The sequence below is a fragment of the Dendrobates tinctorius genome, unplaced genomic scaffold, assembly GCF_039654945.1.
Source record: "Dendrobates tinctorius isolate UK_male_01 unplaced genomic scaffold, ASM3965494v1 ptg000120l, whole genome shotgun sequence".
NCBI lineage: Eukaryota > Metazoa > Chordata > Amphibia > Anura > Dendrobatidae > Dendrobates > Dendrobates tinctorius.
Window position 1 is genome coordinate 44,970,073 of NW_027361788.1, and position 24,065 is coordinate 44,994,137.

At 45.4% G+C, this 24,065-nt stretch overlaps 1 protein-coding gene across 8 annotated transcripts in view; it reads right to left on the reverse strand.

Moving 5' to 3' along the window:
- Positions 1-601: 601 nt before the first annotated feature.
- The window catches only part of LOC141046717 (myoD family inhibitor domain-containing protein-like), a 38,831-nt gene continuing 15,367 nt past the window's right edge, over positions 602-24,065 (reverse strand). Inside the window, exons 1-7 of one of the 8 annotated variants that reach the window (XM_073541335.1) lie at positions 15,684-17,556; positions 13,027-13,119; positions 10,540-10,650; positions 9,828-9,961; positions 9,471-9,629; positions 6,153-6,418; positions 843-977 (exon numbers count right to left, since the gene is read on the reverse strand). In XM_073541335.1, coding sequence (XP_073397436.1) covers positions 6,162-6,418; positions 9,471-9,629; positions 9,828-9,961; positions 10,540-10,544 — 555 coding nt within the window. In that variant the 5' untranslated portion in view covers positions 10,545-10,650; positions 13,027-13,119; positions 15,684-17,556 and the 3' untranslated portion in view covers positions 843-977; positions 6,153-6,161. Of the gene's footprint in view, positions 978-1,683; positions 2,782-3,149; positions 3,165-6,152; positions 6,419-9,470; positions 9,630-9,827; positions 9,962-10,494; positions 11,240-13,026; positions 13,120-15,683; positions 17,557-24,065 lie in introns of those variants that run through there. The other 7 variants (XR_012219636.1, XM_073541336.1, XM_073541334.1 and 4 more) reach the window with 7 other exon arrangements.

Sequence of the window (24,065 nt, forward strand, 5' to 3'; positions counted from 1 at the left end):
TGCAGACAGGATCTTATCATATATCTCTGTATACAGGGAGCTCCCCCTAGTGGTGGCTGCAGACAGAATCTCATCACATATCTCTGCGTACAGGGAGCTCCCCCTAGTGGTGGCTGCAGTCACGATCTTATCATGTATCTCTGTATACAGGGAGCTCCCCCTAGTGGTGGCTGCATAAAGACAGAATTTCATTGGTGGCACGATTCTCACTTACTAACGTGACATTTCTGAACCAAGGACATAAGTAGAAGGTATAGGGGCTTCATAGCAAACATTTTTATGGGTTCCCATGAGCAGATACTGCCAGGTTCCCCACTGAACAGTAACCAGCACGGTCACATTCTTTCCCACCATGGCTCGCTCTCTGGTGACGGGTCATAACTGGATCTATGGGTAGATAACATTATCTAATAATCTTACCTATAAATTTACTCCTGTCAGGTGGAGTAGCACCTATGATCCGATGGACTATGCTGTCTGGTTACAACTGTGACTCGTATAGTTACGCTTGTCGTGAGTTATGATTCTTAGTATGCAGTTTCTAAGGATACCCTGCAGTGCTGCCCCCTGGTGGATAAAGGAGATATGACAAGTGCTAATATACATAGGAGTCATAACAGTTTTATTGACATGTGGGTACAAGCATGAGGCACGGTATGATTCTCTAACCAGCCTGCTCCCCGGCGTTACTACAACTGAGAATTAGTGGAGATAGAGATTCTTCATTCAGGACGGGAAGCAGAGGGAACAACACTCCAGGCAGATGTCCAGGCAGTCTGATGAGCGGCAGCCCTCGTCCAGTACGGCACAACCAGGCTCACAAGGCCACAACCGGGCACACATTAGTCCACTGGGGCACAATGACCCACACAGGGCACCATCACTGCAGAGCCCGCAGCTTAAACATCCGAGGACTGTAGAGCAGAGGATGGAGACCTCGCAAAACAGGACAGCCAGGAGACAGCGGGCACACCTGTCTACAGGGAGAGAAACATGGTCAGGAGGGAGACAGCGGACACACCTGTCTACAGGGAGAGAGACAGTGGTCAGGAAGGAGACAGCAAGCACAACTGTCTACAGGGAGAGAGACAGAGGTCAGGAAGGAGACAGCAGGCACACCTGTCTACAGGGAGAGAGACAGAGGTCAGGAAGGAGACAGCAGGCACACCTGTCTACAGGGAAAGACAGAGGTCAGGAAGGAGACAGCGGGCACATGTGTCTACAGGGAGAGAGACAGTGGTCAGGAGGGAGACAGCGGGCACACGTGTCTACAGGGAGAGAGAAACAAGGTCAGGAGGGAGACAGCGGGCACACCTGTCTACAGGGAGAGAGAAAGAAAGTCAGGAGGGAGACAGCAGGCACACCTGTCTACAGGGAGAGAGACAGTGGTCAGGAAGGAGACAGCGGGCACATGTGTCTACAGGGAGAGAGAAAACAAGGTCAGGAGGGAGACAGCGGGCACACTTGTCTACAGGAAGAGAAAGAGGTCAGGAAGGAGACAGCAGGTACACCTGTCTACAGGGAGACAGAGGTCAGGAAGGATACAGCAAGCACACGTGTCTACAGGGAGAGAGAAACACAAGGTTAGGAGGGAGACAGCGGGCACACCTGTCTACAGGGAGAGAGAAAGAAAGTCAGGAGGGAGACAGCAGGCACACCTGTCTACAGGGAGAGAGACAGTGGTCAGGAAGGAGACAGCAGGCACACCTGTCTACAGGGAGAGAGACAGTGGTCAGGAAGGAGACAGCAGGCACACCTGTCTACAGGGAGAGAGACAGTGGTCAGGAAGGAGACAGCAGGCACATCTGTCTACAGGGAAAGAGACAGGTCAGGAAGGAGACAGCGGGCACATGTGTCTACAGGGAGAGAGAAAACAAGGTCAGGAGGGAGACAGCGGGCACACCTGTCTACAGGAAGACAAAGAGGTCAGGAAGGAGACAGCAGGTACACCTGTCTACAGGGAGACAGAGGTCAGGAAGGATACAGCAAGCACACGTGTCTACAGGGAGAGAGAAACACAAGGTTAGGAGGGAGAGAGCAGGCACACCTGTCTACAGGGAGAGAGACAGAGGTCAGGAAGGAGACAGCAGGCACACCTGTCTACAGGGAGAGAGACAGAGGTCAGGAAGGAGACAGCAGGCACACCTGTCTACAGGAAGAGAAAGAGGTCAGGAAGGAGACAGCAGGTACACCTGTCTACAGGGAGACAGAGGTCAGGAAGGATACAGCAAGCACACGTGTCTACAGGGAGAGAGAAACACAAGGTTAGGAGGGAGATAGCGGGCACACCTGTCTACAGGGAGAGAGAAAGAAAGTCAGGAGGGAGACAGCAGGCACACCTGTCTACAGGGAGAGAGACAGAGGTCAGGAAGGAGACAGCAGGCACACCTGTCTACAGGGAGAGAGACAGAGGTCAGGAAGGAGACAGCAGGCACACCTGTCTACAGGAAGAGAAAGAGGTCAGGAAGGAGACAGCAGGTACACCTGTCTACAGGGAGACAGAGGTCAGGAAGGATACAGCAAGCACACGTGTCTACAGGGAGAGAGAAACACAAGGTTAGGAGGGAGACAGCGGGCACACCTGTCTACAGGGAGAGAGACAGAGGTCAGGAAGGAGACAGCAGGCACACCTGTCTACAGGGAGAGAGACAGTGGTCAGGAAGGAGACAGCAGGCACATCTGTCTACAGGGAAAGAGACAGGTCAGGAAGGAGACAGCGGGCACATGTGTCTACAGGGAGAGAGAAAACAAGGTCAGGAGGGAGACAGCGGGCACACCTGTCTACAGGAAGAGAAAGAGGTCAGGAAGGAGACAGCAGGTACACCTGTCTACAGGGAGACAGAGGTCAGGAAGGAGACAGCAGGCACACCTGTCTACAGGGAGAGAGACAGTGGTCAGGAGGGAGACAGCAGGCACACCTGTCTACAGGGAGAGAGACAGAGGTCAGGAAGGAGACAGCAGGCACACCTGTCTACAGGGAGAGAGACAGAGGTCAGGAGGGAGACAGCAGGCACACCTGTCTACAGGAAGAGAAAGAGGTCAGGAAGGAGACAGCAGGTACACCTGTCTACAGGGAGACAGAGGTCAGGAAGGATACAGCGGGCACACGTGTCTACAGGGAGAGAGAAACACAAGGTTAGGAGGGAGATAGCGGGCACACCTGTCTACAGGGAGAGAGACAGAGGTCAGGAAGGAGACAGCAGGTATACCTGTCTAGAGGGAGAGAGACACAGAGGTCAAAGGGAGATAGCAGGCACCTGTCTACATGGTTGTTAGACAGAGGAGAGCAGGTATAGTGGCATGTAAAAGTTTGGGCACCACTGGTAAAAATTACTGTTATTGTGAATAGTTAAGCAAGCTGAAAGCTAAAGTTAAAGATGACATTTCTTTTCTAATTACTAAAAAAAAAAAAAAAAAAAAAAAAGTCATTTTTTTACATTTTAAAAATTACAAAAAGGAAAATGTGCCGATGGAAAAGTTTGGGCACCCTGCATGGTTAGTACCTAGTAGCACCCACATTTGCAAGTATCACAGCTTGTAAATGCTTTTTGTAACCAGACAAGAGTCTTTCAATTCTTGTTTAACGGATTTTCATCCATTCTTCCTTGGAAAATTCCTCCAGTTCTGTGAGATTCCTGGGTTGTCTTGCATCCTCTGCTATTTTGAGGTATAGTCACAGATTTTCAATTATCTTCAGATCATGGGACTGTGAGGGCCATTGTAAAACCTTCAGACTGCGTCTTTTGAGGTTGTCTATTATGGATTTTGACATGTGTTTAGGGTCATTATCCATTTGTAGAATCTATCCTCTTTTGACCTTCAGCTTTTTTTTTTTTTTTTTTTTACAGATGGTGTTATGTTTGCATCAAGAATTTGTTGAAATTTCAATGAATCCATTCTTCCCTCTACCCATGAAATGTTCCCCATGCCATTGGCTGCAACACAGCCCAAAGCATGATTGATTCACCAGAAAGCTTAATGGTTAGCAAGATGTTCTTTTCCTGAATTTTGTACTCTTTTTCTACACACATACCTTTGATCATTGTGGCTAAAGGGCTCTATTTTATGTACCTCATTGGTCCACAGGACTTGTTTGTAAAATGCATCAGTGTTGTTTAGATGCTGAATTCTATGATGAGGACGCAGGAAAGGTTTTCTTCTGATGCCTCTTCCATGAAGACCATATTTGTACAGGCGTCTCTGAACAGTAGAACAATGTACCGCAACTCCAGAGTCTGCTAAATCTTTCTAAAGGTCTTTTGCAGTCAAGTAGGGGGTTCTGATTCGCGTCTCTAGCAATCCTACGAGCAGCTTTTACAGAAATTTTGCTTGGTCTTCCAGACCTTATCGTGACCTCCACTGTTACTGGTAACTGCCATTTCTTAATTACATTTTGAACTGAGGAACGGGCAACTTGAAAACGCTTTGCCATCTTCTTATAGCATTCTCCTACTTTGTGAGCCTCCACCATTTTCATAGTGCTAGGTAGATGATTAGAAGAACCCATGGCTGCTGCTTTTTGGCACAAGGTTAGCGGAGGCTCAGTTTTTATAGAGCTGGGAAATTTGCATCACCTTGCCTTTCCCTAAGGATGTGAGAACAGATAGCAAGGGACACAATAGGTCTATAAAGGTGTCAATGTATAATAATATATTATTTAGTATATATTCAATATTTCAAAGTAATATGACACAACAGACCGGACTATGGAGGATGGAGGTTCAGTCGGTAAAGTAGCCAAAAAAGAAGAAAAGAGGAAGAAAACCAACCAAAAAAGTGCCCAAAAAATAAGTTTTATTAACAAATAGTCAGTAACAAGGGAAACACAATGAAAATCCATCTGTAAAAACACATAGAATACAGGGACGCACACCCAGATTGTAAAATAGTACTAAAAAGGAGTGCCAAAGAATCATACAAATGGTATTGCCAAATCAATACAAACTAAATGTGAGGAAAAATATGAATAAAGTGCCAATGCAATATACAATGTATTACTATATAATACAAACGATCCAGATAAAAACTTGACGAAGGCGCAAGTCAAAACGCGCGTCAGGGTGGACGCCATTTGAACTCAGGAGCTCTGCCAATTATGCAAGTTTTTCTGCCCCTATTATGACTTATTTCACTGGGAATCACTATACACTGATCCATTATACACTGATCCGTATATTATGAGCACGTTTTTATATATGCATATATCATTGTGATTTTTTTCATATACGGCAATTACCTCAACTGATGAATTACCTCAATTGATGAATTACCATACACTGGTCCATTGCTATGAGCACTGCTCTATGTATATATTTTTGAATATATTATAAGTCAAGTTTTTATCTGGATCTTTTGTATCATATATTAATACATTGCATTGGCACTTTATTCATATTTTTCCTCACATTTAGTTTGTATTGGTTTGGTAATACCATTTGTATAATTCTTTGGCACTCCTTTTTAGTACTATTTTACAATCTGGGTGTGCGTCCCTGTATTCTATATGTGTTTCTACAGATGGCTTTTATCATTGTGTTGTTTCCCTTGTTACTATTTGTTAATAAAACTACTTTTTTGGTCAGTTTTCTTCCTCTTTTTTTCTTCTTTCCTAAGGATGATAGTGAACAATCCATAACCATAACAGACTAATTAAGGTCTGAAACCTTGGTCAAAGTTATCTGAGCACACAAATATCCCAGGGTGCCCAAATTTTTGCATCAGCCCATTTTCCTTTTTGTAATTTTTAAAATGTAAAAAAATGACAATATATGTTTTTTTCCTAAAATACAAAGGAAATGTGTCCTCTAACTTAGGCCTTTTAGAGATAATTTCATCTTTAGCTTGCTTAACTGTTCACAATAACAGTCATTTTGACCAGGGGTGCCCAGACTTTTACATGTCATTGTATAACAAGAGGCTGTCAGCAGCAAAAAAAAAACAAAAAAAAAAAACAACTGTCTATATGTGCTCAGTATGAGAACCCTGGTACAACATCTCATATCTCAGCTACCTGGATGCCTGTGGAGTGGCCTTTACAGACGTGGCCCGGCATCTGATTTCTATAGCTCTTGGGCTGGGCTGTAGTACCAGACAAGGCACATGTTCGGCACTATGCCGGATACTATAATGACAGCTGTCAGGATGACAATGACCTGGGTTAGTCAGTGGTAGCACAGCGCGGAGATTTCCATGGCCAGCTCCAGACACTCAGCCGTATGCCGACACAGATCCAAAAACTCGCAGCAGGTGTTAGTGCAGCAGCAAGAGGGGCAGCAGCAGAGGTCATACAGGTCCGGGAGACAGCTATGAGAGCAGAGACAGCGCACACCTGTGCTACAGGTGCTCGGGATGAGGACCAGACAGTCTGAGAAATGGCAGAAGAGACATGCAAGGAGTAGAGAGGCCGTGAGGTCCGACACTGTGAGGAAAGGACAAAATTGGTGAGACATCCTTCAGGCTGAGGCCCAAACATGATTCAATCTACCATTAATTCAACCAGTTCAATATTTGTACACTGCCACAATTATGGGAATACTCTCTGCCTGGCACTGTATATGGGGCACTGCGTTGTTCATTTATGGCAGCACTCTGACTGATACTGATAACAGGACACTATAGGTGACACTGTGTGGACACTACATGTCTGATGCTGTAGTGAAAAAGCTCTACCATAACCTATACGTATAAGGACAGTTCATGAAGAGCACCGTTTAGAGGGACTCTCTACGCCTGACACCGTTTAGAGGGACTCTCTACGCCTGACACCGTTTAGAGGGACTCTCTACGCCTGACACCGTTTAGAGGGACTCTCTACGCCTGACACCGTTTAGAGGGACTCTCTACGCCTGACACCGTTTAGAGGGACTCTCTACGCCTGACACCGTTTAGAGGGACTCTCTACGCCTGACACCGTTTAGAGGGACTCTCTACGCCTGACACCGTTTAGAGGGACTTATGAGTGGCACTGTTTAGGGATTTATGACTGACCCTATTTATAGTGACTCCTTATGGCTGACACTTTTCTAAGGAACTCTATGACTGACATTGTTTATAGAAGCTCTCTAGGGCTGGCAGTGTTTGTAGGTACCCTCTGTGGTTGGTACTGTTTATAAGAACTGCTTATAGCGGACACTTATTTAGGGATTCTCTCTGATGGCTATTAGCACCCAATGCTGTAATCTGAATTCACTGATGAGTAAATGTAGGTGGAGCATTATCACATATTGATGCAATCACCAATTTTGCAAAAGTCTGTGATAATCTAATCCCAAAATGCTGGTGATTTTTCCCCAGATGGTAATAGAAATTGCAGCTGCACTTTTTTTTTTCTTTTACATGTAATTCACTTGTTTATGCATCTGTACCCAAGTCAGAATAATCTTATTACATGTGGAATCGGCAGGGAATTGATTTCTACCAATGAATAAACTAAATTTTAAGAAAATAAGGGATTTCTGTAATTTCCAAGATGCCAGGGGTTCGGGTGTGGGTGCTTCACTTTGGTCAGGGCAGCTGTTTATGTCTGATAATGCCCTATCCATGCTCCTCTGAAGCTGGCGCCTTGTCACTGGTCGTGTATACAGATTATTGCTGACATGTAACAAGATCCAATTAATTTATCATTTTTCTCCGAACAGATCTCATAAACCAGACACCACTGTCAGTGCATCATTAAAGAGAATGTGCAGCAAGTTCGCTGTGCTATGACGGCCACCATCATGAGATACACAGCTGGAAAAAAAATTATGGATATCAGGTTACTTAGCAAAATGGGCAAACTTTCTGCTATTTCTAAAAAAAAAAAAAAAAAAAAAAAAAAAATGAAACAAGAACAATGTAAAAGCTGAAAAACTAAGATAATGATTTCTCCATATTCAACACAAAAAGCCACTTTTACTGACTACAGTGAAACATGACGAGGGCTCGGTAGTGGCTATAGTGAAACATGGTGGTGGCTCAGTAATGTCTACAGTGAAACATAGTGGTAGATTGGAAATGTCTACAGTGAAGCATGGTGGTGGCTCAGTAATGTCTACAGTGAAGCATGGTGGTGGCTCAGTAATGTCTACAGTGAAGCATGGTGGTGGCTCAGTAATGTCTACAGTGAAGAATAGTGGTGGATCAGTAACGTCTACAGTGAAGAATAGTGGTGGCTTGGCAATGTCTACAGTGATGCATGGTGGTAGATCAGTAATGTCCATGTGAAGCATGGTGGTGGCTCAGAAATGTCTACAGTGAAGCATGGTGGTGATAGGTAATGTCTACAGTGAAGCATAGTGGTGGATCAGTAATGTCTAGAGTGAAGCATAGTGGTGGATCTGTAAGGTCTACAGTGAAGTATGATGGTGGATCAGTAAGGTCTACAGTGAAGAATGATGGTGGATCAGTAATGTCTACAGTGAAACATGCTGGTGGATCAGCAATGTCTTCAGTGAAACATGGTGGTGGCTTGGTAATGTCTATAGTGAAGCATGGTGGTGGCTCAGTAATGTCTACAGTGAAGCATGGTGGTGGCTCAGTAATGTCTACAGTGAAACAGTGGTAGCTGGGTAATGCCTACAGTGAAGCATGGCAGGGGGCTTTGTGGTGACTACCGTGAAGCATGGTGGTAGCTTGGTTATGGTTACAGTGAAGCATGGTGGTGGCTCAGTGATGTCTACAGTGAAGCATGGCATTGACTCTGATTCTTACAGTGAAGCATGGTGGTGGCTCAGTGATGTTCAGAGGCTGCTTTGCCTCCTCTGGCACTGGAAACCTGCAAAGTGTGGAGGGCAAGATGAATTTAATGTATTATGAAATTGTCAGTTCTTCAGGAAAACTGTAGCTTTGGCATCATTGGACCTCCAAATAAGACACTAATCTCAGCACCTCACCAGTATGCCAAGGTTTGGTTTTAGAAGAAATCCAGGAAGATTCTGGAGCGGCCGTCATAGTCGCCTAACCTAAACCCCATAAAAAATCTTTGGTAGAAAAGTAGTAGTAAGATTTGTCAGGCACTCTGCCAGAAGATGGTATCTGGCTACTTATCGCATCTACAGCAGGTTATAACAGTCAGAGGAGATCTACTATATAAATACTAAAGTGTTGGTCATGAAGAAGTGAATAACCCTAAGACTGTGGAGTCAGTAAATGTGGCATTTTGTGGTGAATTTGGCAAAACCACTTGTTATATTAGTTCAGCTTTTTACATTGCAATAAACCAGTGAAACAAGAACAAACAGCAGAAAGTTTGCACATTTTGCTAATGAACCTGATTTGAATTGGGCAGGGGGGGATTTTGATCCCACCTAAGTATATATGCCAGTGGTCACTTCATGTAGCCAACGGTGTCACAAGAAAGTGTTCTGTGCATAAAACTCCGCTCTGAGAGACAGAACTCGTGACACTTAGTGGCTACAGAAATATGAATTTTACTGTAGTTGCTATTTGTTTTACCTATTTCCACATGTTCAGCAGATCACAACACTCACCATCCCCTGCAGCCTCCTCTATGTGGTTGGCGGAGAGCACAGGTCCCTGCACGTTGCTCGTTTTGCTGCTTCTCCGGGAGGATTTCTGCTTCTTGCCGGTGACATCTGCGCTTCTGAAAACCTGCTGATGAGGAGGCTGCGTTACTGCCTGGAGGTCTCCTAGGAAAAGTAATGGACAGTGGGATAAAACTGGACAAACAAAGCATGTGTGTTCTAGGATCTCTGCTTACTGTCAGTGAATCCAAACAGCGAAAAACCTGATTAGCCCTATGGGAATATTCAGACGTAGAGGTTGTAAGGGATGTAGTATAATTGTACTATGAGGGACTCGGATATTAATCATATACCGCTGATCACCTAGCACAGCACCGTGGTTATCAATCACTTCCCGAAAATGGATTTTTGCAGATTTTTTTGCAGTAGGAAGACACTCCGATGTTCTCCCTAATGTTTCAGCGCTGCTGGAGGCCAAGTCACTCATCTTGTAATACCTGATAAAATAAGGAAATTAAAGTCACTACATACACGCAGCCTGTCACCTCCGGTCATTACACAAATGGCCCGCCCCCTCCGTTCCCTGCCCACAAACGGCCCGCCCCCTCCGTTCCCTGCCCACAAACGGCCCGCCCCCTCCGTTCCCTGCCCACAAACACACGGCCAGCTCCCTCCGTTCCCTGCCCACAAACAGCCCGCCCCCTCCGTTCCCTACACAAACACATGGCCAGCTCCCTCCGTTCCCTACACAAACACACGGCCAGCTCCCTCCGTTCCCTACACACATGGCCCGGCCCCTCCGGTCACTATGAACATGGTCCGTCCCCTCCGGTCACTATGAACATGGTCCGTCCCCTCCGGTCACAACGCACCAGGTCCGTCTCTTCCAGTCACTACGCACCAGGCCCGTCCCCTCCGGGCACCACACATGTGGCCTGTCCCCTCCAGTCACTACACGTCGTGGTACAATCATTCATAGTGTCACCTGATGGTCATCCTGTCTGCTGTGCAGTGTAGTCGATGTACTCACCCCTGCAGGTTTTATCAGTGATATGGATGGATCCAGGCTCATTACCTCATTGCTCCGCGCTCACTGTGTTCGTCTTCACACCCTTTCTACTTCTCTCACATCATTAAATTGTGGATGGTGTTAAAAAGCTTTTGCTGGCGTCACCCGTATCCTGAGCTGTGGGGAGGAGGGAGAGATGTACAGAGATGAAAGGGATAGTGAGGATGGAAATGAAAACATCACACAACAGGAAGCACCCCGCATCCATGCCCAAAAATCACAGCAATTCAGAGCCCTGGGACAGCTATAATTGTAGAAGAAAGTATCTTATAATCAAAATTTGTATTTGCTTACAAATTCTCCAAAACTTTCCATTCTAACTGCAGACAAAAGATCCATCTATTTGTGGTGGTCATCCCCTCCATGATCATGAACTATCACAAGATTTTATCAGTATAGGTAAAGGGACCTTTTTGGACCTTCTAGGCTCTAGTGCCTAGGTGAAACTATTAACCCTATACCCACTATAGTTACTCCCCCAATCATGGTGACGATGGACAACGATGGGGGCAGAGGTGAGGTTATAGGATGTGCAGATATAGCAGTGCACCCCTAAAAAGACCAACAAAAAAAAATAAATAAAAGGATTTTAGTTTTTTTAATCACCCTCTTTTCTACTTTTAATTAAAAAAAATAAAAAGGATAATTAGTATTGGAACATCTGTAAAAGTTTAATCAAAATACAAAATTAAATAACCCAAATGGTAAACGCTGAGGTGAAAAAAAAAAAAAAAAAAAAAAAAGAAAAAACGAAATTGCAGGTTTTTTTTGGTCACTGCACCTCTTTAAACAGGGATTTTACCGCGCAGAAACATTGCATATCCGCATTGTGATGTACAGTACCTTTAAAATGAATGAAAAAAAAAAAAAAAAAAAAAAACGCTGTGCAGACGCTGCGGATTTTTCCGCGCGGTTTTCCTGCGGTACAAAATCCGCAGCATGTTACTTCTTTTGTGCGGTTTTCTATCTCCCCTGTTACCAAATCCGCAGGGGGAAGACCGCAATGGAAAACCGCACAAAAAAACGCATGAAAAATGGAAGAAATCCGCAGGAAAAATGCAGGTCATTTGACCTGCGATTTTCTTCCATTCTGCACGGAAAAATCCGCAGGGCTCAAAACTCCGTCTGCACTCAGCCTAACAGACGCTGTGTGGCTACCTCTACATATAACATTAACCAAACTTCACAAGGGAGGGAATGTACGGGTGCCGTCATGGGGTCTGACAAATCCCGTTATTCGGTAAGTAACTACGTCTTTCTCCTTCCCCCATGACGGCATCACAGAGAGAATTGCACAGATTTGTACATTAGGGAGGGACCACTTCTTCCAGAACCCTTCTCCCAAAGGTAAGGTCTGAAGAGGAGGCTAGGTCCAGCCAATAATGACTAAATAATGTAGAGAAGGAAGACCACATTGCGGCTCTACATATCTGTTCTATCGAGGCACCGCCTCTTTCTGCCCAGGAGGTCGCCACCACTCTTATTGAGTGAGCCTTTATTTTCTCCGAGATAGCTGCCCCATGCGAGGAGTACTGTATGACAGTGTGATGGCGTCTCATCCATCTTGCTAGCGTGCCCTTGGATGCTTTCTGCCCCTTTCGAGAACCCTGAAAGCACACAAAGAGACCTATCCTTCCTACACTCCCGTGTGGCTGCGAAATTCTGGAAGATAGGGTTATTCTTAAAACCGACCAGACGAGATTAGCGGGATTGAGCCTAAGTGAGGGGAAAAGACATACGTGGAGAAAAGGGTACTTAGAAGACATAATGAATTGGCAGTTGAAAGATGCGTGGAGAACAACGCACCCTATGGAATGGGAATTTACACACTACTCTCACACGCACAAGACATGGTCGAGATTAGACATGTTCATTATTTCAGACAAGGTACTACATAGAATGTTGGATGCCAATCTTGAAGACATGGTGATCTAGGATCATAGTCCTGTTACTCTGGACTTGGCTGACGTACACCAGAAAGGGACAGACTATTTATGACGTTTCCCAAGATCCATGCCAAGGGACGATGATTGTGTAAAACAGATGGGAGAATGGTAGACAGAATTTTCATCTCATAATGAGGAACACAAATCCAATCCTAGACTGTATTGGGAAACTGCGAAGGCGGTACTAAGGGGGAACATCATAGCCCACACGCAGAGATTAAAGAAATAAAGGACCAATTTTTAAAGGGCAAGTGGCGAAATTAGGACAGCATATACAAAATAAGAGAACTCCCTGTTAGACGTAGATAAAAGTAATTGGATGCGGCCCAAAAAAATTTTGAAGAATGGGCGGAAAAAAGAGAACATTTATATAAAAGTTACTTGGACATAGTGCTAAATAGATATGGCGACAAAGCAGGGAAAATAAGGGCCAATTTATCTAAGGGAAGTTATGATTATACATCTATAATGGCAATTAGGAATAAGAGGACAGCAATTGACGGACCCCAAAGACATAAACCGGGAGTTGGGTAAATTTTACACTGACCTATATAAAGAGGAAGGATGGCAGGACATAGCAGGGGACACATGGCTTGACAAAATGAATATCCCGAGATTGACGGATGAGAAACTACAAGACCTAAATGGGTACATCACAGAAGAAGAAATTAGTATGGCAATAATATTTATTTTTATATAGCGCTAACATATTCCTCAACGTTTTACAGTTTGCACACCTTGTCTTCACTGTCCCCGATGGGGCTCACAATCTAAATTCCCTATCAGTATGTCTTTGGAATGTGGGAGGAAACCAGAGTACCCGGAGGAAACCCACGCAAACACGGGGAGAACATACAAACTCCTTGCAGATGTTGTCGTTAAATTTGCTTATGAGACAAAGCTAGGAGGGATAGCTAATGAGAGAGAGAGAGAGAGAGAGAGAGAGAGAGAGAGAGAGAGAGAGAGAGAGAGAGAGAGAGAGAGAGAGAGAGAGAGAGAGAGAGAGAGAGAGAGAGAGAGAGAGAGAGAGAATTCAAAAAGATATAAATAAACTGGAGAAGTGGGCAGCAACTAACAGAATGGTTTTTAACAGGGAGAAATGCAAAGTACTACATGTGGGCAATAAAAATGAAAAAAGCATATACAAAAATGGGAGGAATAGGCCTAAGCAACAGCACATGTGAAAAAAACTTGGGTATACTAATAGATCACAGACTGAATATGAGTCAACAGTGCGATGCAGCAGCAAAAAAGGCAAATGTAATTCTAGGATGTATTAACAGAAGCATACAGTCTAGATCACGTGAAGTCATTATTTCCCTCTACTCATCTATGGTCAGACCTCATCTGGAATATTGTGTCCAGTTTTGGGCACCACATTTTAAAAAAGACATCAACAAACTGGAGCAAGTTCAGAAAAGAGCAACCAGAATGGTGACCGGTCTGCAAACCCTGTCTTATGAGGAAAGGTTGCAGGATTTGGGATTGTTTAGTTTGCAAAAGAGAAGACTGAGAGGAGACTTAATAGCTGTCTACAAATATCTAAAGGGCTGTCACATTGTAGAAGGATCAACTTTATTCTCATTTGCACAAGGAAAGACTAGAAGCAATGGGATGAAACTGAATGGGAAAAGACACAGATTAGATATTAGAAAAAACTTTTTGACAGTTAGAGTGAACAATGAGTGGAACAAGCTGCCACGAGAAGTGGTGAGTTCTCCTTCAATGGAAGTCTTCAAACAGAGGCTGGACAGACATCTGACTGGGATGATTTAGCGAAACCTGCTTTGAGCAGGGGGTTGGACCAGATGGCCCAGGAGGTCCCTTCCAACTCTACCATTCTATGGTGGGATTCGAACCCAGGACTCCAGCACTGCAAGGCTGCAGCGCTAACCACTGAGCCACCAATAAAGGGGTTGGGAGCCAATAAGGCCCCTGGACCCGATGGGTTGAATGGTTCATTTTATAAAGCATTGAGTAGACAAATAATTCCCATACTTAAAGATTTATATAACCGTATTCTGCAAGGGGAAGTTATGTCAGAAGTTATGAATACGGCTTACATAAACCTTCTCCCAAAGGGAGGGAAAGACTTAGAAGATCCCTCAGGATATAGACCGATATCATTAATAAATCAAGAGGTCAATCTCAAATCAAAAATAATGGCCAATAGACTGGCTAGAATACTGCCAAGATTAATCTCGAAACAAACAGCCTTTGTAAAGGGAAGGTCAGCCATTACTATTATCAGGAAAGCTATGCTATTACTAGACGTGACTAGAAACCAGCATCTAAAAAAAAGTGACCAGAACATTGGACGCAAAAACAGCGTTTGACAATATGAGGTGGCCATGGCTGGGTCAAGTATTAGATAGAATAAATCTGGTGGGCCCATTTAGGCAGTTTTTGACGGTACTATATCATAACCCCAAAGCAAGGATATATACGCCGGTGTTTCAATCAGAAACCTCCGAGCTGAAGAAGGGAACAAGACCGGTTGCCCATTATCCCCCCTATTGTTTAATCTGGCAATAGAACCTATGTCAAGGTATCTAAATGATCATAGCCTCTACAGGGGAATAATGGTGGGAAAACAGATGGTTAAAACTGCATTATTTGCAGATGACAATTATATTTATGAGAAATCCAGAAGAAGACCTCCCTATATTATCAGAGATTGAAAAATTTGGATAATTTTCGGGCTTTCGATTAAATAAGAGTAAATGTGAGATTTTGTTCATGAGAAATACCGAAAAACGAGGCCAGGAAAATATTACAATGGGTATCATGAAAGCGACATCTATAAAATACTTGGGAATAAATTTGGGAAAATCGCCGAAACAGATATGACCTAAATTATAAACCAATTATCGACAAATAGAGAGAATTGGAAAGATGAGGGAACCTACCCCTCTCACTACTAGGACGTTGTCATCTAATTAAAATGACAAGCTTTGCGAGACTACTGTACCCATTACAGACTATTCCAATGCTGATTCGACATGTAGATGTTCTCAGACTGAATAAGGCTTTCTAAATTCATATGGAAAGGGAGAAGGGCGAGACTTGCTATGAGAACTTTAATGTGTTCAAAAGAGGGAGGGGGAGTAGGATTGCCAAATATTAGAGGCTATAATCTCTCATGCTTAATGAGAAATGTAATTGATTGGATTAAAAAGACGGGGCGCTATACTGGTTACTCACTAGAATCGGAATTCTGTTGTCCATGGGACTTGACGGCACTTCTCCACACGCCGCTGTCATACCGCCAGATATTAAACACTGGGTAATCTGTAGAGACACCATTGCCACATGGAAGGCAGTAAGGAAAAAAATGAAAAATGTCATGGAAGGTGTCAAAGCACCTGAATCCTTGGGCATTCCCAGCCTTTAAATTAGGTAGAGAAAATAAACTATATATAGAATGGACAAGAAAAGGTATACAGACGTTAGAAGACTTAATACATTTTCAGGACTGTCGTTGGTTAGCGGGACCAGAGGTGATAGACAAATATAAACTGCCAAGATTCCATCTGATGCTCTATAGTCAATTAAAACATCATGTATTAGATAATTTACAGGATGTGAGGAGGGAAATTGACTCCGATGTGTGGGGTGATCTGGTTACCAGGGACATTGAGGAAATATCGATCTCCTCCATATATGGGGCGTTGAAGGATACACTGCGTCCATCAGGAACAGTTTTTCACAAATGGGAAAAGCACATACAAGATAGATCATAAAATACTGTACGGCTGGTAACTGGTAAGGAAACATCATCAATGAACAGTGGAGGGACAGTCAGTTTAGGATAATGCACAAAATAACATGCGAATCCAATATACAGCCAACTTCACAAAACCCTGAGAGGCTAACAAGTTGCCCCAAATGTAGCACACCTAAAACAGACATGGAGCATGGCATATGGTCATGTCCTAAAACACAAGCGCTTTGGGCTAAGATTCAAGATATGTATCTGTAGATGTGTGGGATTTGGGTGGACATCGACCCATTATGCTGGTTGTTTCACTATACGACAGGCAAAACAAGAGGTGGAAAAGTTGCATGAACTGTTTCACACCATTACATTGATAACAAAGCGTTTAATTTTGCAAAATTGGCTTGCCAAAACACTTCCAGGGACAAAAGGAGATAAGGGTAGGGTTACTCTGTCATATCTGGAAAAAAGACAAAGACAGAAGGACAAGATGATGGGAAAGTTTTTTTTTTAAAAAGTGGAGGATGTTTATAGAAACGTCACTGTCTATTGGGGAAATTCAGGAGATAATGGTGTCTTTTGTTAACTCAGATTGGCATCTGCTGGAAGACTTAAGTGGTAGTTTGGGCTAACTAAAATATATCATAATAAATACATCAGAGAGTATATGGACAGAAAATTGTTGGTCAGACTATAATCACTTTAAACTAGTAAATATATGGACATATGGGGATAAATTAGTATTGTTTGGGTATTTTTGTTTGACCTAATCTTGTATAAACTAAAGCCCCCGTCTCACATAGCGAGATCGCTGTTGCGTCACCGATTTGTGCCGCAACAGTGAACTCGCCTGCGATCTCATTACTTGTGACACATAGCAGCGATCGGGCCCCTGCTGCGATGTCGCTGATCGTGCTCGAATGTGCTGGGCCATTTTTTTTGATCGCTGGTGTCCTGCTGGCCAGCATGCATTGCTGTGTTTGACAGGGACAACGATGAACGACCTCAATACTACAGGTCTGAGAGACAGGGTCCCAATGACCATCGTATCATTGCATAGCGTTGCTGCATCGCTGTTGAGATCTGACTGTTTGACATCTCAGTAGCGACGCACCAGCGATCCCTACCGGGTGGCATCGTTGTCGGGATCGCTGGTGCGTCACCAAGTGTGACGGTACCCTTAGATTGTATGAGATATGCATTAACCTAATGCAATGTTTACAATGGTCATTATGTTATCTTTGCCATAAAAAAGGACCAGATCTATCTTCTAAAATTTCTGTAAAAGGCGGGCAGAACGACAGAGCCTGGATGTCACTGACCCTACGATCTGATGTAAAAGCTACCAGAAGTGAAGTCTTTAGGGACAAGACTTTCAGCGAAGCCTCTGACAGGGTTCAAAATGAGGTTTAGTCAAGGCTGAGAGGCACAAGTTTAAATCTCATGGGGGAGTACACCTGGAGGGGATGGGTCTAGACCTCGCCAATGCTTTGATGAACCTAGATATCCACTGATTCCCATCCAGGTTGCAATTGCACAGGGCCCCCAAAGCTGCAACTTGAACTTTTAAAGTACTTGTGGCCAGCCCTTGTTCCAATCCCTTCTGCAGGAACTCTAAGATGGCCGATAGATGGGGGGGGGGGGGGGGTGCCACTAACTTGGAGCCCAAAGCTAAAAGGAAATTTCTTCCAGGTCTTCCCATATAGTTTGGTGGTCACAGGTTTTCTATTTTGCAGCAAAGTCAAAACTAGGTTTGGAGAAAACCCATTCTTGCTTAGAAGAGCCCTCAAGTTCCAGGCTGTCAAGTGCAAATTTTTTACCTGTGGATGAACCACAGGCCCTTGGGACAGAAGGTCCAGAAGCTCCGGAACTACCCAAGGGTCAGAGATAGACATCATCCTCAGCCAAGAAAACCAGGTCCTCCTTGGCCAGAAGGGGGCTATTAAAATCATTCTTGCCTTGTTCTCCCGTATTTTAATCAAGACTCCTGGAATCAGGATAAGAGAGGGGAAGGCATATGCTAGATGGTAGCTTCATGGAATCATGAAGGCGTCCAATGTGACGGGGTTCTCCAAGGGTTCTTTTGAGCAGAAATCATCCACTTTCCGGTTCTGACTATTGGCGAACAGATCTATGGCCGGGTACCCCCCACTTTTCTGCAATCTGAACAAACACTGCCTGATTCAGTTCCCACTTGCCCTGTCTCAGCTGGGTTTTATTCTCGACCCCACTTATGTGGAGTGCCGTCAGAGATCACAAGTTGTCCTCGGCTAGCTGGAAAATGGACCTTGTTACTTCCATAAGCGGGCGGGACCAAGTTCCTCCCTGGTGATTCAAATAAGTTACCACTACTTGGCTGTCAGAAAATACTCTGACGTGGTGTGACCGAAGGCTGCTCAATTCATTCTAAGAGGGCAAACTTCACCGCCAACAGTTCTTTCATGTTAGAGGACTCTGGTCTTAATTCCTCCGTTCAGACCCCCTGGGCTATCTGGTCGTTCAGGTGAGCCCCACACCCCCTGGGGCTTGCATCCGTTGCCAAGACCTGGGAAATTGATATTACCCAAGGGATGCACAGAGTTAGATTGTCCCTCATCCACCATTGTAGCGAGAGAGACCTTTCCGAAGATATGGTTAACCACACTTCTAGAGAGTTTTTTGCTGACAATATTTCCCACTAAGTCTCTCTGGTATGTACCTGAGCCCATTGAACGGCCGGGATACAGGATGTCATGAACCCTAGAAGTGACATCGCCTTCCGCGAGGTTGTGGAGGGGAGATCCCTTGCTCGAGATACCAGTTCTACCATCTTTGGAACCTTCTCCTCCGGGAGGCGACACTCCTGTTTGAGTCTAGTATAATGCCTAGGTATTCTTGTACCTTGCTCGGCACAATTCTGGATTTCCCTAGGTTCAAAAGCCAGTCTAAGTTGGTTAAGGAACTCATGACTCTCTAACTGATCTTTGCAGTGTTGGGGGAGTTGCCTATCATCAACAAGTCGTCTAGGTACGGAACGATCAGGATATATTGCTCCCTTAAGTGTGCCATCACCTCCACCACTACCTTGGTGAACACCCTTGGAGCTATGGCCACATCAAATGGAAGGTGTCATGCCCTCAGCCGCAGGCCCGGTCTCTGCTGCACAGGGAGACCGGCGCCTATCTCGCAGCTCCACTGGTACTACTCACCCTGTCCATGGCTCCAGACAATCAGCGGCTCCTTTCTTTGCCAAGAACCTGCATCCCCTTGGCAGGTCTCTTGGTAATGCTCTTGGGAGGCGCGCCCTGCTTCCTGCACATACTTAAAACAGCAGGGCACCTGTTCTCTATTAGGGCTGTCTGTGCTGTGATGTTTTGTGCATAAAAGGCATCCTCCCCTTGAGGGAGGTGCCTGAACAATGTTCATTCTGTGGGATCTCTGCCTCCCACTCAGGCCACACTCTGCTGTGCTCTGAAGGCTGTTTGCATTATTCTAATACCTCTGTCTCCTCAGAATCCTCTGCTGGCAGTTCCCTCTCCTGGATCCTTCTGGACACTCCGGTTTCTACCCCAGACTGACCAAGGTTCTCCTCTCGGAACCATCCAGATATCATTGCTGGCTAGATCAGCCTTTCTGAGATTACACAGAACTTCCAGGATTCTCGCTACCTCCTATATACGGTCTGTATGGTTCATCCCTCTGGTCCGGGTATCGCGGCATTAAGGTCACCTGGTGTTGCGATGGGGGAATCCCTGTATAGGGGTACACCTTTCTCGATGCTCCACTACGTGGTTCTGTGTCGTGGTCCAGAGGGTTTTTCCCTCAGGCACCTTGTCCATTTGTTTGCTTCCTTAAGTAAACATCCTTGTATTTTTTGAAGCTCATTCTACTGTCTCTTGTGTATAGCTTGTGTAGCTACCACTGCACCACTGAACTGGTAATGTCTTATCACTCCCTGCATAGTGACTGCCACCCTGAGAAATTTCCGATTGTGCTTGTGGATGGGGACGTGATAGTATGCGTCCTTTAGAACCAGAACAGTCATGAAACAGAGGAAATAGCATTTTCACTGTTGACTTTATGGTCTCCATCTTGAAGGATTGCCTTTTCAGACACTTGTTCAGTTTCCTTAAGTTTATAATGGTTCTGAACATCCCATCCGGTTTTCTCCTTAGGAAAAGGGGGGAATAAAATCCTTTGCCTCTTTCTTGGCGAGGGACCTCCTGAAGAACTGCCTTATCCACTAGACCCAAAATCTCCTGTTCTAAGGATAGCTGTTCCTCTTTTGAGGATCTCCGAGGAGTCACTATGAAAGATGGGTGGGGAGGAGAATGGAAAAGTCTTAGGCCTGATTTTATCAGGTCCAATATACAAGAACTGTTGGTAATTTTTTGCAGGAGAAAGATAACCTTTCCCCCTACCTGGGGAAAATCATCATTGGGATTGCTTTTAATTGTCAATGGGGCCCCTGTTATACATGAACCCCTTGCCTCTACCCCTTCTATCATCCCACTTATCCTGGGGATTTTTTGGGGGGGTTTCGTCTGGATAAAACTCTTACTCAGAAAGAACTGTTTATAAGATTGATTGGAGAGGATAAGGAAGCGTTTCTTTTTATCCTCTGCATTATCCAGAATATCATCCAACGTGGGGCCAAACAAGAACTCGCCTTCGCAGGGGATGGACACAATTTTTACTTTGGAGATCACCTTGCCAACACTTAAGCCAAAGTGCTCGCCGGGCTGCGTTGGAGAAGGATGCCAATCTAGCGGCTAGCCTAACCGAGTCCACAGACGCATCCGCCAGAAAGGCAGTAGCCCACGTCATTACGGGTATAGAATTTAGTATCGTGTCTCTAGAGGTTTAGTCCATTAGCTGTGATTCCAGCCAGACCATTAGAGACCTGGCCGTTCAGGTGGCAGATACTGCTGGTTTTAGCCTACCCCCGGCAGCTTCCCATGAACCCTTCAGGAAAGAATCTGCTTTTTTGTCCATATCCTCAAAGGGAAGGGCAAATTTTATGGAGGCTTTGGTATTTCCCATGTCTACCTTTGGTGCCTTTCCCCGAGAACGAGCAAACAGGGTCCTCAAATGGATATTTTCTTTTTGGGGGTAAGAAGGCCTTTCCTTTCTGGCTTTTTCCATTCCCTCTTAATTAAGGATTGGATTTTTTAATTCAATGGAAAGGACCTCCTCTTTTTTTCCTCTAGCCCACAAACAATCTCCTGAACCGTTTTCTTGGGCCAAGGGTCCATCAAACCCATGGTGGCTCTGACCGCCCTAACAAGCTGTTTCCTCTACCGGAAAACAGCTGCATCCACTTCTACCCCCATTGGAAGATGACGATGATAAACTGGAAGTATCTGAGTCACCTCCCTCACTCCCTAGACCCGGCATCATTGGGACCAGTGTCTGGTTTTATGCCGTTTCTTTCTCGATTCTTAAAGAGACCTGAAGGTGTTTTCTACCTGAGTCTTACTCAAAGACCTAAGATCTGAGAGCCCCGGAGTTTCCTCAAAGATTGTCTGCTCTATGCTACTGGTCACTCATGGTTGGAGAACGCCCGAGCTCCAATAGAAACACTGTTTTAGTGCTTCCCTCTGGCCTAAATACCTGCGGTACCTCCCCCAGCCACCTGACCCAAATCATCCAATTCCCTAAAGAGGAAACACTGTGCGCCTGGTCTGACTGGATTACCCAGTCGTGCATTGCGGACTCTTACGTCATTGAGCACAGCTTGTGGGCCCTACTGGATTGCCCAGTAATACCCTGCGGTGCTAGCTCGCGTGATTAGGGCACGCCAGCCCGCGCATAGGCTCTCTGAAGCCCCGTTGCGGCCATGTAACAGTCCGGGAGCATGCTCCGGGAGAGGCGGCCTGCGGACCATCTTCTTTTGCAGCCTCTCCCCGCTCACCCTGAAGGTCTGTTGACCCCAGCAGTGGCGCCTCAAGCTACCGCACTAGCAGAGGCAGGGAACCCCCGCTGCCTGGATTGGTCTGGTCGGGCCTGGCATCCTTCGACGATCCGCAGGTATGTCTTCCAACGTGGACTGTAGGTTCCCTATCAGGGGCTGGAAACCAACTGATGCAGGAAAAAGGTTCCACCTTTTTATCTGTAGGTTTCCTGTCCCTGATGGGCGGATCCTCTCTCCGTGGTGCCGTCATGGGGGAAGGAGAAAAAAAAAAAAAAAAAAAAAAAAAAAGTTACTGGTCTCAGAAAAATGGTGACAATGTTTTTTCTACAAAATTCCAATAAAAAAAAAAAAAAAATTAAACAAAAAATTATATATACTTAGTATCACTGTAATCATACTGACCTGAAGAGATGTTAGGGAAAATACCATGAATACAAACCCCAAAAAAAGTAGATTTTTGTGTACTCACCGTAAAATCTCTCTTTCTCTTAGCCTTTAATTGGGGGACACAGAACCGTGGGTGTTATGCTGCTGTCCACTAGGAGGCGACACTATGCATAATCTGAAAAAGATTAACTTTGTCTCCTCTGCAGTATACACCCCTGGACGGCGTCAGCCTTCTCCAGTTTTGTGCAAAAGCATTAGGAGGAAAATACCAGAAACATAACCATGCCTGTAAGAAGGCTACTATAAACGAGCTCAAACAACAATATGAGAACCCAACCGTAACAACGGCCCGCAAGGGCAACAGGGTGGGAGCTGTGTCCCCCAATTAAAGGCTAAGAGAAAGAGATTTTACGGTGAGTACACAAAAATCTCCTTTACTCTGTCGCCTTATTGGGGGACACAGAACCATGGGACGTCCCAAAGCAGTCCCTGGGCGGGAAGCAGTGGATGAATATTGTGCTGACAGTCCCCTAGACTTGGGGTACTGCCGCCTGCAGGACCCGTCTACCCAGGCTCGCATCCGCTGAGGACTGGGTATGCACTCGGTAGTGTTTTGTAAATTTGTGCAGGCTAGTCCAAGTGGCCGCCTTACACACTTGATGTGCCGAGGCCTGATGCCGAATGGCCCAAGAGGCCCCTGCCGCCCGCGTAGAGTGTGCCGTGATACCGGCCGGAAGAGAATTGTTGAGGCGGTAAGCCTCTTGAATGGTGGACTTGATCCACCTAGCAAGGGTGGCTTTGGAAGCCGGTAGGCCCTTGCGAACGCCTTCTGGAAGAAGGAAAAGTGAATCAGACTTCCGGAAAGGAGCAGTTCTAGACACGTAAACACGCAATGCCCTGACAAGGTCAAGCATATGCAGAGCCTTCTCCACCCTATGAACGGGAGCCGGGCAAAGGGACGGTAGTGAGATTTCCTCATTGAGGTGGAAGCTGGACACAACCTTCGGAAGGAAGGATGGGACTGTACGTAGAACCACCTTGTCCTGATGAAAAACCAGGAAGGGTTGTCTGCAGGAAAGAGCTGAAAGTTCAGACACCCGGCGTAGCGAGGTGATCGCCACCAGGAAAACCACTTTCTGTGATAGAAAGCGGAGTGAGACCTCCTTAAGGGGTTCAAAAGGAGGTGACTGTAGTGCTGTCAAGACCAGGTTGAGGTCCCACGTCTCCAACGGACGTTTGTAGGGGGGGGAACCAATCGGGAAACCCCTTGGAGAAAAAAGTCTTCACTTGCGGCTCGTTAGCAATACGCCTCTGAAAGAGCACTGAAAGCGCTGACACCTGGCTCTTCAGCGAGCCCAGGGATAGCCCAGCGTCCAGGCCTGACTGAAGGAAACAGAGGACCCTTGGAAGAGAATAGGGGAGTGGGATCTGCCCACGAGATTCGCACCATGTGAAGAAAACCTTCCAGGTACGATAGTAAATCCTGGCTGAAGTTGGCTTTCGAGCCCTGATCATGGTTTTAACGACTTCCGGTGAAAAACCTGCTTGGGTTAAAACCCAGGTCTCAATGGCCACGCCGTCAAATTGA